We start from the raw sequence: 11,777 nt of genomic DNA, 5'->3' as shown, positions 1-11,777 counted from the left end.
GTGAATGAGTTGGGCTGGACCAGGCTATGGTTGTTTGTGATCGTAAATGCCATTTGAGTTTCGACCGTAGTTCAGGGTCTACTTGCCTGGTTTTACTAGACATTTACTAGACTTCCTGTGTAGTAGGCTAGAGACAACAGGCGTATTTGAGAGGTTTTGTGTTTCCACTGAAAATTCCCATTCATAACAAAAATGGGCGGAGCTTTTACTGTACTCTGCCAGGCACTGCAGGTAACAGACCTGTTATAAACTTGCGCTTTTGCAGAGCATTCACATCTGGAAGTTGTTTCCTCTCCCTCTCCGAAACCGCTGTTGGCTACTTCCGCAAGAGTAAGCACAACATAGAGATAATCGTTACTAGTACCCTATTGCGACAACGGCTCTGTACGCAGAGAGAGGACTTACACAGCCTTTACTCTTTGCATAAGTGTAAGCGCCGCTGGGACATTTCTGTCTGTTCTGCAGTGTCTCTAACAAGCTGTTGCCAGCGGAGCATGGAGATGGGTCCGGAGGAGGGTGAGACAGGGGGGGAGAGCGACTCGGTGCCCTACCAGAAAAGAATGTGGAAGCAATTTCAAGCGAAATCCAAACCCTTTATGAGCAATAAACTTGTCTCAAGTCGCGGCGAAGGAAGAAAAGAGGGCGGGAGCTGGCTTTTTAAGAAGAAAAAACAGCACCAGAACGCCTTGGTGCGAACGCTGTCCTCCTCGCAACCCAACCTGCACACTTTAGGATCACTGCGTGACGGTGAGGAAGATAAGCCCCCCCGTTGCGGTACCACAGACCCGCACATCAGCAAGGCAGGGGCGGCGATGCACGGAAACACTGCGGGGACAGAGGTGGCTAAACAGCCGGTGATGGCGAAACAGAGTAGCCCGAAGCCCACAGTGTCACATTTGGTGCAATCCCACCATAAGAGCTCCTCTCTCGGCTCAGCATGCATTGAGACGTTGCGGAAGGACCCTGTGGCCAAAGATGGGGAGAAACAACAGCTGGATAACATGGACTCGGTAAGTGGACTCCATGGCAGAGACTCGCATTTTTCCGAATGGTTGATTGATAAACTGTTTTTTGCTTTGATTGACATTTTTTTTCTGCTGGATTGGAAAAAGTATAGTAGGTTACTGTACATTGGGTTTCCGGGTGATAATGGGCATACCTTCACGCTTCGGGGAGAGAAATTTGATTTTTACCTGAGATTTTCTAGGCTACTGTATGATTTTAAACGGCTTTTGTAGCAGAATTCCACATTCCCCACATTAACCGTTGACCTGGTAGCCTAGTCTAGTTATATTTTCATTTTCATTTTCCCTCCATGGCATGGGAAAGAAAGAGGGGCTTTGAAAATACTACCTTTCAACCAGGTGTCATATTTCCAATGTGCCTATACTCCGTGACATTTCCCATGGGAGTGGTTTGGATGTTTTGGATACTCCAGTTGTGCGCTGGCTGCCTTTCCATGTTATTTTCTGAACAGCCGAAGTTTCTGCCCTTTTAATCCCTTCGACACGCACTGTGCTACAATGGCTAGATGCACAATGGCTTGAGAAGATGTTTTGAAAATACCAAGCCCGTATTTTCTCTCTGCAAAGCTCTGTAAGAATCCGCGTGTGCACCTTTCACTTTTGTTAACAAGAGAATGGAGCGCAGAATGGCCAGACTCAGATTCGGGGGACAGATCAGATGTAGTCGGGGTGGAATACATAACTGTCTTAGATCAAGGTGGCTGAGCGGTCCAGTGAGCTCCATTGTGAAAGAGGTGTGTGGTGGAGAGATGATATATAGCCTACACGGTAGTGTCGGGCAAAACGTTAAGCCCCTACAGAACTGGTGCATTTCGGCTGAAGGTGGTCATTATGTGAGGCACTTACAGGAGGCTGTGCCACGGCGGTCAGTTTTGTGAAAGAGCCCGGCTCTCCCAGGGCTTCATGGGTGAAGAGGATTATTGATTTCCTCTGCACTGCTCAGTCTTGACAGAATTACAAACAGCTAAGACTGTCTGATCTGTATTGACAGGGGAACTGAAAACACACACACACACACACACACACACACACACACACACACACACACACACACACACACACACACACACACACACACACACACATTAGTTTCACACTACAGTTAGTCAAATTCACACCAGACACAGTGTACTGTATTTACAGCTCATGGAGAGAGCTACACTGTTCTCTTAACCCTCGACACACAAAGATTACATCAGGGTTTACCCTCTATGCTGTTAATATTCAGATCACCTGTAAAACACACAACCCAATACTCTGCGAATATAGGAATTGCAGAACACTGTTTTGTGTGCAGGCTCAAGCCATGGGAATGCACATCTGCAATGCTGTCATAGTTTCATTACAGTAATTTCCCGCATATAAGCCGCATTGTGTATAAGCCGCAAGACAGTGTTTTATGCAAGTTAAAAGAAACAAAACCATAATACAGTAACGCCATATTAAGTGCCCCCCTGTATTAATCTCATAGCTGAAGAAATTTTGCTAAATCAATGTATAAACTGTGGCTAATAGTCGGGAAATTACGGTAGATTTTTTTGCAAATGAATGCAAATGCAAATCAGGATTTGCGTTATTGCCCCCTTATGGATGAACATGAATTCCCCCTCCGTAGAATATCCCTCTCTCCTTCCCACCCAGCCCCTCCACACACACACTCAGGTATCCACCAGTAGCTGATTGCATAATGTGGCTTTAGCCAGCGGTGCGTGAGGAATATCAAGCGCTGCCGTTAGCATACTGGCTTTCCCTCCAGTCCACGCGCATCCACGGTCAGGTCCACGCCACGGCAGGGGGCTTCTGCAGGAATAAACGTGACTCTGTAGTGTGGTGACTCACCGGGTGCTTCCCCTTCCTTCTCTGCGCTAATCACCTCTGATGCGGTTTCCACGGATTCCATGGGGACTTGAATGACAAATACACACCACTAACAATCACACTCCTGAGACCTGAGACTGGGGCGGGGGGGTGAGGGGGGAGTGTTCCAAGTGTGCTGCAGGAATCACAAATTGATTAGGTACACTGCAAACTGAGAGCAGTCTATGAATGTGTGTGTGTGTGTGTGTGTGTGTGTGTGTGTGTGTGTGTGTGGAGATTGATTTAATTGATGAGCAAAGTCAATTGAGTCAAATGCATGAGCCAAACAGATTACTTGTGGGCAAATGTACGTGTTGTGCATTTATATACTAAGCTATGTGTGTTATATAGGCTTCAGACCTAGGGTTCTATAGATCTCTCTCTCTCTCTCTCTCTCTCTCTCTCTCTCTCTCTGTATGTGTGTGTGTGTGTGTGTGTGTGTGTGTGTGTAAAATCTGAAAGCTGAAATGGATCATTGGGTTTTATGGCCATTAATTTGAGAAACGAGTGTGTGGCTGCAGCAACCTTGGTGCGACACACAGACACAGACAGAACAACGGCGTTAATGTGCGTTCTGCCGTCGCCTCAGAAGGTCAGCAGTTTTTAGGCTTGTCCTCCTCGCCAGTTAAAGATGTGCTGAGGAGTGGCACACAGCCAGCTCAGGGAGGGCACCTCTCCTCCTCCCTCTCCTCCTCCTTCTCCTCCTCCCTCTCTTCCTTCCTCTCCTCCTTCCTCTCCTCCTCCCTCTCCTCCTCCTTCTCCTCCTCCCTCTCTTCCTTCCTCTCCTCCTTCCTCTCCTCCTCCCTCTCCTCCTCCTTCTCCTCCTCCCTCCTTTCCCTCTCCTCCTTCCTCTTCTCCCCCTCTCCTCCTCCCTCTTCTCCTCCCTCTCCTCCTTCCTTCCTTCCATTCTTTGTTTCTGTCTGTCTGTCTTTCTGTCTTTCTTTTTCTCCATCTGTCTGTCTTTGTTTTTATGTTTTATGTTGTTCATGTCCATACATTTTCACTTTCACATTATCTCTGAAATTCAAATGGGCTTCTCTCTCCTAGCTTATCAGAACGGAGGTGACCGATCCTCTCTACCTTCAAAAAGCTCCTGTGGAGCCTTATAAGAACGGAGGTGACCGATCCTCTCTACCTTCACAAAGCTCCTGTGTAGCCAACTATTCCGACAGTACCACCCCTCCCAACACATTTAACTAACCCAACATGCCAGTACCACCCCTCCCAACACATTTAACTAACCCAACACGCCAGTGCCACCCCTCCCAACACATTTCCCTAATACGCCTGGTATAGTCATACTGTATGTCTATGTCTGAGTAAAAGTTTGTAAGAGTAGTATTCATTGTTACACTAATGTCTTTTTTGCAATGTAGCTTGAAGGTTAGTTCTCATTTGTAAGTCGCTTTGGATAACATTGACAAAGCTAAATTAATCAATGCAAATGTAACGTAATGTAATATCAGCATGCAAAAACTTTAATGTTTTGTCAAAGTATTTTTCAGGAACAGACAAAGTAAAGCTTGAACCAAAGGGAAAAGAACATGAAGCAAAAAAGGAAAAAAAATTGCAATCCCCATGACAATGCAAATTATTTCAGATTATTTAAATACATCCACTGCTCATTTCGTTGACACTACTTGTTTGCATAGTCAAATTCCCCCAGTGGCACTATGAAGTCGGTAATTGAAAGTGTTTTTTGAGTGAGAGGGGCAGGCTTCCATGTTTGAACACTCACATCCAAGCGATTTTTCCTGTTAACCGGGACACTTCTTTAAGGTTCTCCTTGACTCCTGAATAGATTTCTTTAAAAAAAAATATACAATAATACAAAAAAGGATTATTATTTCCTAATATCTTTAAAAATGCATAAACACAACATATTCATTGCCATCCAGCAAGCCTTGCATTGCCATCCAGCAAGCCTTGCTTTCCCATCAATGCGTCTTGGAGTTTGTGTGGGGGCTAGTGTGGCGGCTATTTAGTGAGTTAATGTGTAGCCTAGCCTCTGTTAACCCCTCAGGGCTCGTGTCCTGCACCATTACATCACAGGCTTAGGCCAGATACAGCTCTTCAACCCAGGAGATTAGCACACACCTCACAGGATGGCCACACAGAGAGAAAGAGAGAGAGAGAGTGAGAGAGAGTGAGAGAGGGAGAGTGAGAGAGTGTGTGTGTGTGTGTGAGAGAGAGAGCTGCAGGCACAGATTAGACTGCCATTGGCAGTTGACATCTTGTGCTGGCCTCACTACACACACACACACACACACACACACACAGATCTTTCTGGAGATGGTTGTTGGCTGTTGGCGTTTTTACGGTTGACAGGATCTCTGTTCCCTGTCCAGAGTGAGGAGTCTTCTTCAGGTGAGATCATTCTCAGGTGTGTGTATCAGGAGCAGGTGTCAGGTGAGCTGTGAGCGAGGGCAGGTGTGTTCATGAGGGCGACGAGGCGCCATGGCCTGGCCTGAGTCTCGGTCTGGGGCGGTGGTCTCCGCTAAGCTTATGCGTGAGCGACTGGGGGCAGAGACACTGCACGCCTACCGGATGATTCTGGCGTCGGCTGCACACGACGAGTCTTCCGCCCTGAGCTCGACGTGCGGACGTCTGATTTCGGTAAGCAGGTCTCACCTTTGTGTGTGTGTGTGTGTCTGTGTGTGTCTCTGATTGTTTTTTATTTCCCCCCTGGAATGTTATCTAGTTTGGGACGAGGCCAAATACTCCTTTGGTAGTAACAACAGACAAGTTGGATGGGGAGGGGTGCAGTGCAGATAACAGGCCTACTCTTGCATTACCAGTATTGTGTATTACAGTAGTTTATACATTGTGCAGTAGGCCCTAAGCCTCTATGCTTATGGATGACCTCACTACTAATGAGTGCCAATACTTTTGCCCTGCTTATGTCAGCTGCCCATCAGCAGTTGGATAAGATGAAGAGACATTGGAAATAGCCTACGCTAGATGATTTTTCAGTGGTGGACTTTAAAGAGAAAATTGATTTTCGATTGAAAACAAAAAACAAATGATTGTAACGAAAAACTCGATTAAAATAGTTTTTTTGCCCAGCCCTACTTGCTGGTCATCTGGTTCAGCAGCAGGTGTTTTATTTTTTTGCCTGTAGTCCCTCCTTCTCTGTGATGGTTCAATGTTTGGTTGTCAGGACTCACGTCAGCAAGCGAGGCGAGCTGACACTGTTGAGCATTTTCTCTGCGCTCTTTAGATTCTCTATGCTCAGTGTTCTCTCTTCAGCGCCAGTACAGGCCCACCTACGCTTCAGCGCCAGTACAGGCCCACCTACGCTTACGCTTACGTCAGTTCAGCAAGTTCAGCAAGTTCAGGGACATTGACTGGTACCTTCTACAGTATGTGGATGTGTGTTAGTGAGCAGACAGCGCTCAGGGCCGAGGAGAACTGTCTTGGTGATCAGTTCTCTGTTCACACATCAGGTTCAGAAATGATTGGCTTTAACTTGCTAATGTATTGATAATGTATTGATAAGATCATATGTTTTCCTATATAGACAATGCATTTCTACGTATATGCTACAGGACCACACACTGTGTGTTGGCGCAGTGTTTCAGTAACACTGTGATTCTAAGGGAGGCTGTTCCTTTTGGCTGCTGATAAACTTTCCTGCCACAAAATCTGTATATTGAATTTCATTTTGGCACAAATTCAAAGCAGCCATTGAAAGACTTTGTACAGCTGGTAGATCGAATTGAATCCAGAACATTGTGGTCCCCGTCCTGTTTGTGCTAAACAGATACGTCTGCCATGATGATGTGCTCTCTTGTTCTCCCCTTGGGACGGGACATATTGATGATCGCCGCTGCTGCTTTTAGTCTAGCAGTCCTCCATTAGTCTATACAAGTCAAGTTGTCTTCATTAGGCTGGTGTGTAGAATAGCAGTCCCCATTAGTCCAGAGTAGTCCTGATTAATCTGGAGTAGTCTAGAGTAGTCCTGATTAATCTAGAGTAGTCTAGAGTAGTCCTCCTGATTAATCTAGAGTAGTCTTGCAGTCTTCATTAATATGGAGTAGTCTAGTAGTCTTAAAGAGACCCTATGCAACTTTTTCATAGTCATAAAATCGCTTAGAAATCGTTGTTTTGCTTGACTGACCAGTTTGATCGAAAACAGTAATATTTCCTCTCGCCCCCAGTGTCCCTATCCGCTATTGCAACCTTGCAGTTTGTTCAGGAGACGATCGTTCCCTGTTTACATCTGGAAGGCTGAGACGCATAAAGAACAAAAAGAACCACGCTTGCAATTTATATATTTATATATAGCCTATATATGTATAGATATACACGCTAAAGCTGTCTGGGAAGCTCTGCAGAGAAATGCAAGCATAAAACGAGCATAGAGCAGCAGTTCCCAAACTTTTTTCCGCACGGACCACCTTCTAAATCCTGACTCGGCTCGCGCACCCCCACCATCCGACACATTATAAAGTCACACATTCTATTGCCATATTCCAGGGATCATGTTTAATAATTAGCCGCCCTTTTTAATGAAAACGTAGCCTACTATTGGGTTTACAAACTATATTCTTTAAGTTCATGTTTCCATATCATCATGACCTGATTTGAAATTGTTTATGTATTCAAAGATTAAAAATACAAATTTGTAACACCTCTCCGCCATAGCCCTTTTCACCACCGGTGGCACACGTACCACAGTTTGGGAATCCCTGGTCTAGAGCAGTCCTCAGTGGTCTGGAGTATTGTAGAGGTCTTGCACTACTATTGGGAAATCCAAATATCCAGGGGCCCAGTCTATCCCCAACATAGTCAGCCTCATCTGGTCATGTTGTGTTGTTTGTGTTGGAACTAACAGCACTGTGGCGTAGATTGAACTCTGGTGGATATCTGAACCTTAATCAACAGGTTGGATCATTCAGGCTGGAGCCTGATGTCTATCACAGAGTCATTGTGTCATGCACATTTAGTAATATATTTTAACCAAAGCAGATGTATGTATGGATCTCAGGGTGTGTGTGTGTGTGTGTGTGGATCCCAGCACAGCTGAATGTTCTCAGGGTGTATGTGTGGCTCGCCAGGTTATTTGCGGAGTTCATTCTCCAACATCATCATCATCATCATCATCCCGTCCTGATGTGGTTGGAAATTGCATTAGTCTGAAACAATCCCTCCCCTCTCCTCCTGTCTCATAGCCTCTCCTCCCCTCTCCTCTCCCTCCCTCCTCCTCCTCTCCTCCCCCTCTCTCCTCCTCTCCTCCCCCTCTCCTCTCCTCTCCTCCCCACTCCTCCCCTCTCCTCCCCTCTCCCTCCCTCCACCTCCTCTCTTGTCCTACTCCACTCCCCCCCCCCTCAGCTCTCCTCTCCACCCCCTCTCACTGGTTGACTCCATAATTGCACCGTAACTCTTTTAGGCCACACTTTCCCCTCAAGAGGAACTCACTCGGTTCCATGTCTGTCAGCTCACACTCTCACCACGCACTGGCACAAGAGGTTGAATGTGTGTGTGTGTGTGTGTGTGTGTGTGTGTGTGTGTGTGTGTGTGTGTGTGTGTGTGTGCGTGTGTGTGTGTGTGTGTGTGCGTGTGTGTGTGTGCGTGTGTGTGTGTGTGTGCGTGCGTGTGTGTCTGAATGTGTGCGTGAGCGAGACATATATTTTCTCAGCTTCTGCCGCGTAGGCAACTTTTAGTGGCAGGCTAGATAAAGTGCTGATAAAACAAATGCCCCGATCCTTCCCTGCCACCCCTCCACTCTGTTGCGGCCCTGATGGCATTATGGGCACCTGCTCAATGTGAACGTAACCGTTTAAGACGGACGGGACGTTCCAGACACAACCACAGCCGTAGGCGCGGCCGCTGACGCATAAATACTCGTTACTAATTACGACGGGGCTTTGTGTTTATGACTTGGCGCGCGCTGAACTGCGGCGGGGTTGGAGTGATGGCTGATGGGTAATGGCTGAGTGATGTCGGCGACGTGTTGATGGGCCCATCAGAGGCCCCTGCTGCTGCGTTACAGAAGCCCTGCGTCGGGAGAGGCTCATAAATTACACAGCCTGGTGTGATCTGCATGGCGAGGGGAGAGAACACGCTGACTCTGTGTGTGTGTGTGTGTGTGTGTGTGTTTGTGTGTGTCTCTGTGTGTGTGTCCCCGTGCGCGTGAGTGTGTGTGTGTGTGTGTGTGTGTGTGTGTGTGAGTGTTGTCAGTGTTAGTGTGTGTATGTGTGTGTGTGTGTTTGTGTGTTTGTGTGTTTGTGTGTTTGTGTGTTTGTGTGTTTGTGTGTTTGCATGTTTGTGTGTGTGTCTGTGTCTGTGTGTGTGTGTGTATGTTTGTGTGTGTCTGTATCTGTGTGTGTGTGTTAGTGTGTGTTTTTGTGTTTAAGGGAGTCACGACACCACAGCCAATTTCTCAATGGTTGATCATCTCATCAACCAGAGTGTGGAGGATTTATGACACCGGGCCTGTGGACAAGGCAGCATCTGCTGTGCAGCTCATTCTGACCGATTAGATGCTGTAAATCCAGCGTGCTGTTTCCCACACACACAGCGCCATTGATCTGCTATAATTTATAGGGCCTTTCTATTTCCGTCTGTTGTCGTGTTCTCCCATCAGACATTTTAGCAATCTGTAGAGCACGAGAGTGGTTGGTTCAAGAGCAGGCTTGGCTCTGCTCTCACCATGGTGGGGCTCTGATTGGGACCTGATGTGGCTCTGATCTGGTCCGTATGCGGCCCATGTCTGTCGGTGTTATGTCAGATCAGGGAACGAGGCCAGACAGTTTGAGCTGCTACCTTATTCATGGGTTTCATCCGGTCCCATTCCACAGGTGTATAAAATCAAGCCTTGATTATGAATGCAGGCTGCATGGTGCTTGATTAACACACCTGTGGAAAGGGACCGGTTGAAACCCATGAATTGTAGCTACCTTGGCTTAGGCTGATATTGGCCAACTAGTCAAAGATAGTCTAGTTACCTAGATCATAAAGGGATAGAATCATAAAGGGATTTGCTAATGGAACGAAATGGCATGTAATTCCGGACTCCTGTTTTATTCTCATTGTGTGTGATGCCAAAACACTCTTTTGGATATGGAATAAATAATTGAACTTTGAAGTTTGGACCTAGCAGATACAGATACAGGAAATAACCCTCTTATGATTTGTTGTGCTTTATCAGCCGTCTCTGAACCAGTGTTGCTGATGATTGATAAGCATGGTATACATGGTGTACAGTACATATATCATACACGCTCATGTGGGCTCAGTGAGGATGTCTGTCATCCCTCTAATTTGTTGTCTCTGCAGCACAAGGTCATCAACAGCATTCATCCAGGCAGACTAAAATAGTATGATAAAAACATCTACCGTGATTTCCCAACTATAAGCTGCGGCTTATACATTAATTTAGAAAATTTCTTCAGCTGTGAGGTTACAGTAATACACAGGGGCAGTTAATATGGTATTAATATGGTTTTGTTTTTTTTAACTGGCCTGCGGCTTACACAATGTGGCTAATACACAGAAAATTACTGTATGCGCTGTGGTGTCTGTTGCTGTCTGTGTGATGTCTGTTGCTGTCTGTATTCAATTCAATTCAGTTCAATTCTTTATTTCAGACTCCATTGCTGGGTCCATAGCATAGTAAAATGTAAATACAGCAGTGTGATGCCCGTCTCTAGTACAGTATATTTCATTTGAGGCGTTGGTGTTGTGATCTGTGCACTGAGGAGACTCTCATGGAAACAGCAGGCCACAGCACAGGTGCTGATTCAGGTTATTTAGCTTCCTCATCACCATGGCCACGGTTACCATTGCTTCATCATGAGGTGGCATTGTGTCCAGCTCAGAAAACAGGAAGCTCAGATGTGTTCATTTTTTTTTATGCCAGTCTCATTTGGTAAACACGCAGGAGCATCAGACAACACAGTTGTTATAAAAACATGCGCAGTTTGTTATTCAGAGTGGTAGTTACTTTTGATGTTTGAAATTCACCGTATCTTGGCAGTGTCTCAAACAGTATACAGTACTTCCATCAGTACACTGCTAGTGAGCACCGAAGGCTTACTTGCACTGTGTCCACTTTTCGATGGTTAGTATTGTCCTAATATCTGCACTTTACTTAAACTATTTAGTATTAGTAGTAAGTAGTTTAGTAGTAAGTATTTGAAGTGTGCTGCAAGTAAGCACACTTAAAGTTTGAGACAAAGTCCTGGTGTTTCACTGCACTGTAGCCTACTGCCATTTGTGGAGGCTGGAGTTGGATACAGTGCATGGAGAATGTCAGTGGTGCCCAGGATAAAAACAGAGACTATACTCAGTGTAAAGTGTGAGGCTAGTAAAACTCATTAAATCCCCATCTGGAGGCCAGTCATGCCATGGGTGAGGTTCTGACTCTTACAGTAGACATGCAGGGTCAAGCAGTGACCTTTTTTGTCTACCACAGGAAGTGGGTTATGTGGTCTCCTGTTCACTTTCACAATGGATACAGAGCCATAAGCCAGTGAGTGACTCTGCATCTGACTAAATGCTTCACCGCACCAGAAATAGCGCTAACACACGAAAGTCCTCTGGCTGATTGGATTTAGCGCGGAGGATGTTTAAATAAGTAACTGCTCCGCTACCGCTTTTAGCTCAGTGTGTTCTCTAGAGCAGCTTGTTCTGCTAACACCCTAGCAGGCTACAGTAGGTCAGTGGCTGGCTAACTGTACTAACTGTATGGTTGCTATAGGCTAGCAGTTTTAAAACCCTGTTGGGTTGTGTTGTTGGGTGCCAGACAGGAAAGTCTCTCATAGGGTTCCTACCTGTGAAATGTGAAACACTTGCAGCCGCCTGATTATTTTCAGGAAAAGTTTGTGCTGAAGTTGTTGTTGTACAGGGTAGTGCAGAGTAGGCATAGTATTAAATGCAGTCTTCATTCCC

General features: G+C 46.0%; 1 protein-coding gene across 2 annotated transcripts in view; it reads left to right on the top strand.

Annotated features, from left to right (window-relative positions):
• Positions 1–430: 430 nt before the first annotated feature.
• mctp1b (multiple C2 domains, transmembrane 1b) overlaps positions 431–11,777 on the top strand; it is a 54,373-nt gene continuing 43,026 nt past the window's right edge. For both annotated transcript variants that reach the window (XM_062553691.1, XM_062553690.1), the window contains exon 1: positions 431–1,010. In XM_062553691.1, coding sequence (XP_062409675.1) covers positions 495–1,010 — 516 coding nt within the window. In that variant the 5' untranslated portion in view covers positions 431–494. The remainder of the gene's footprint in view (positions 1,011–11,777) is intronic.

Source organism: Sardina pilchardus, chromosome 14 (assembly GCF_963854185.1).
Source record: "Sardina pilchardus chromosome 14, fSarPil1.1, whole genome shotgun sequence".
NCBI lineage: Eukaryota > Metazoa > Chordata > Actinopteri > Clupeiformes > Clupeidae > Sardina > Sardina pilchardus.
The sequence above is the reverse complement of the archived record's forward strand: the minus strand, read 5'-3'. Positions and strand labels throughout refer to the sequence as shown.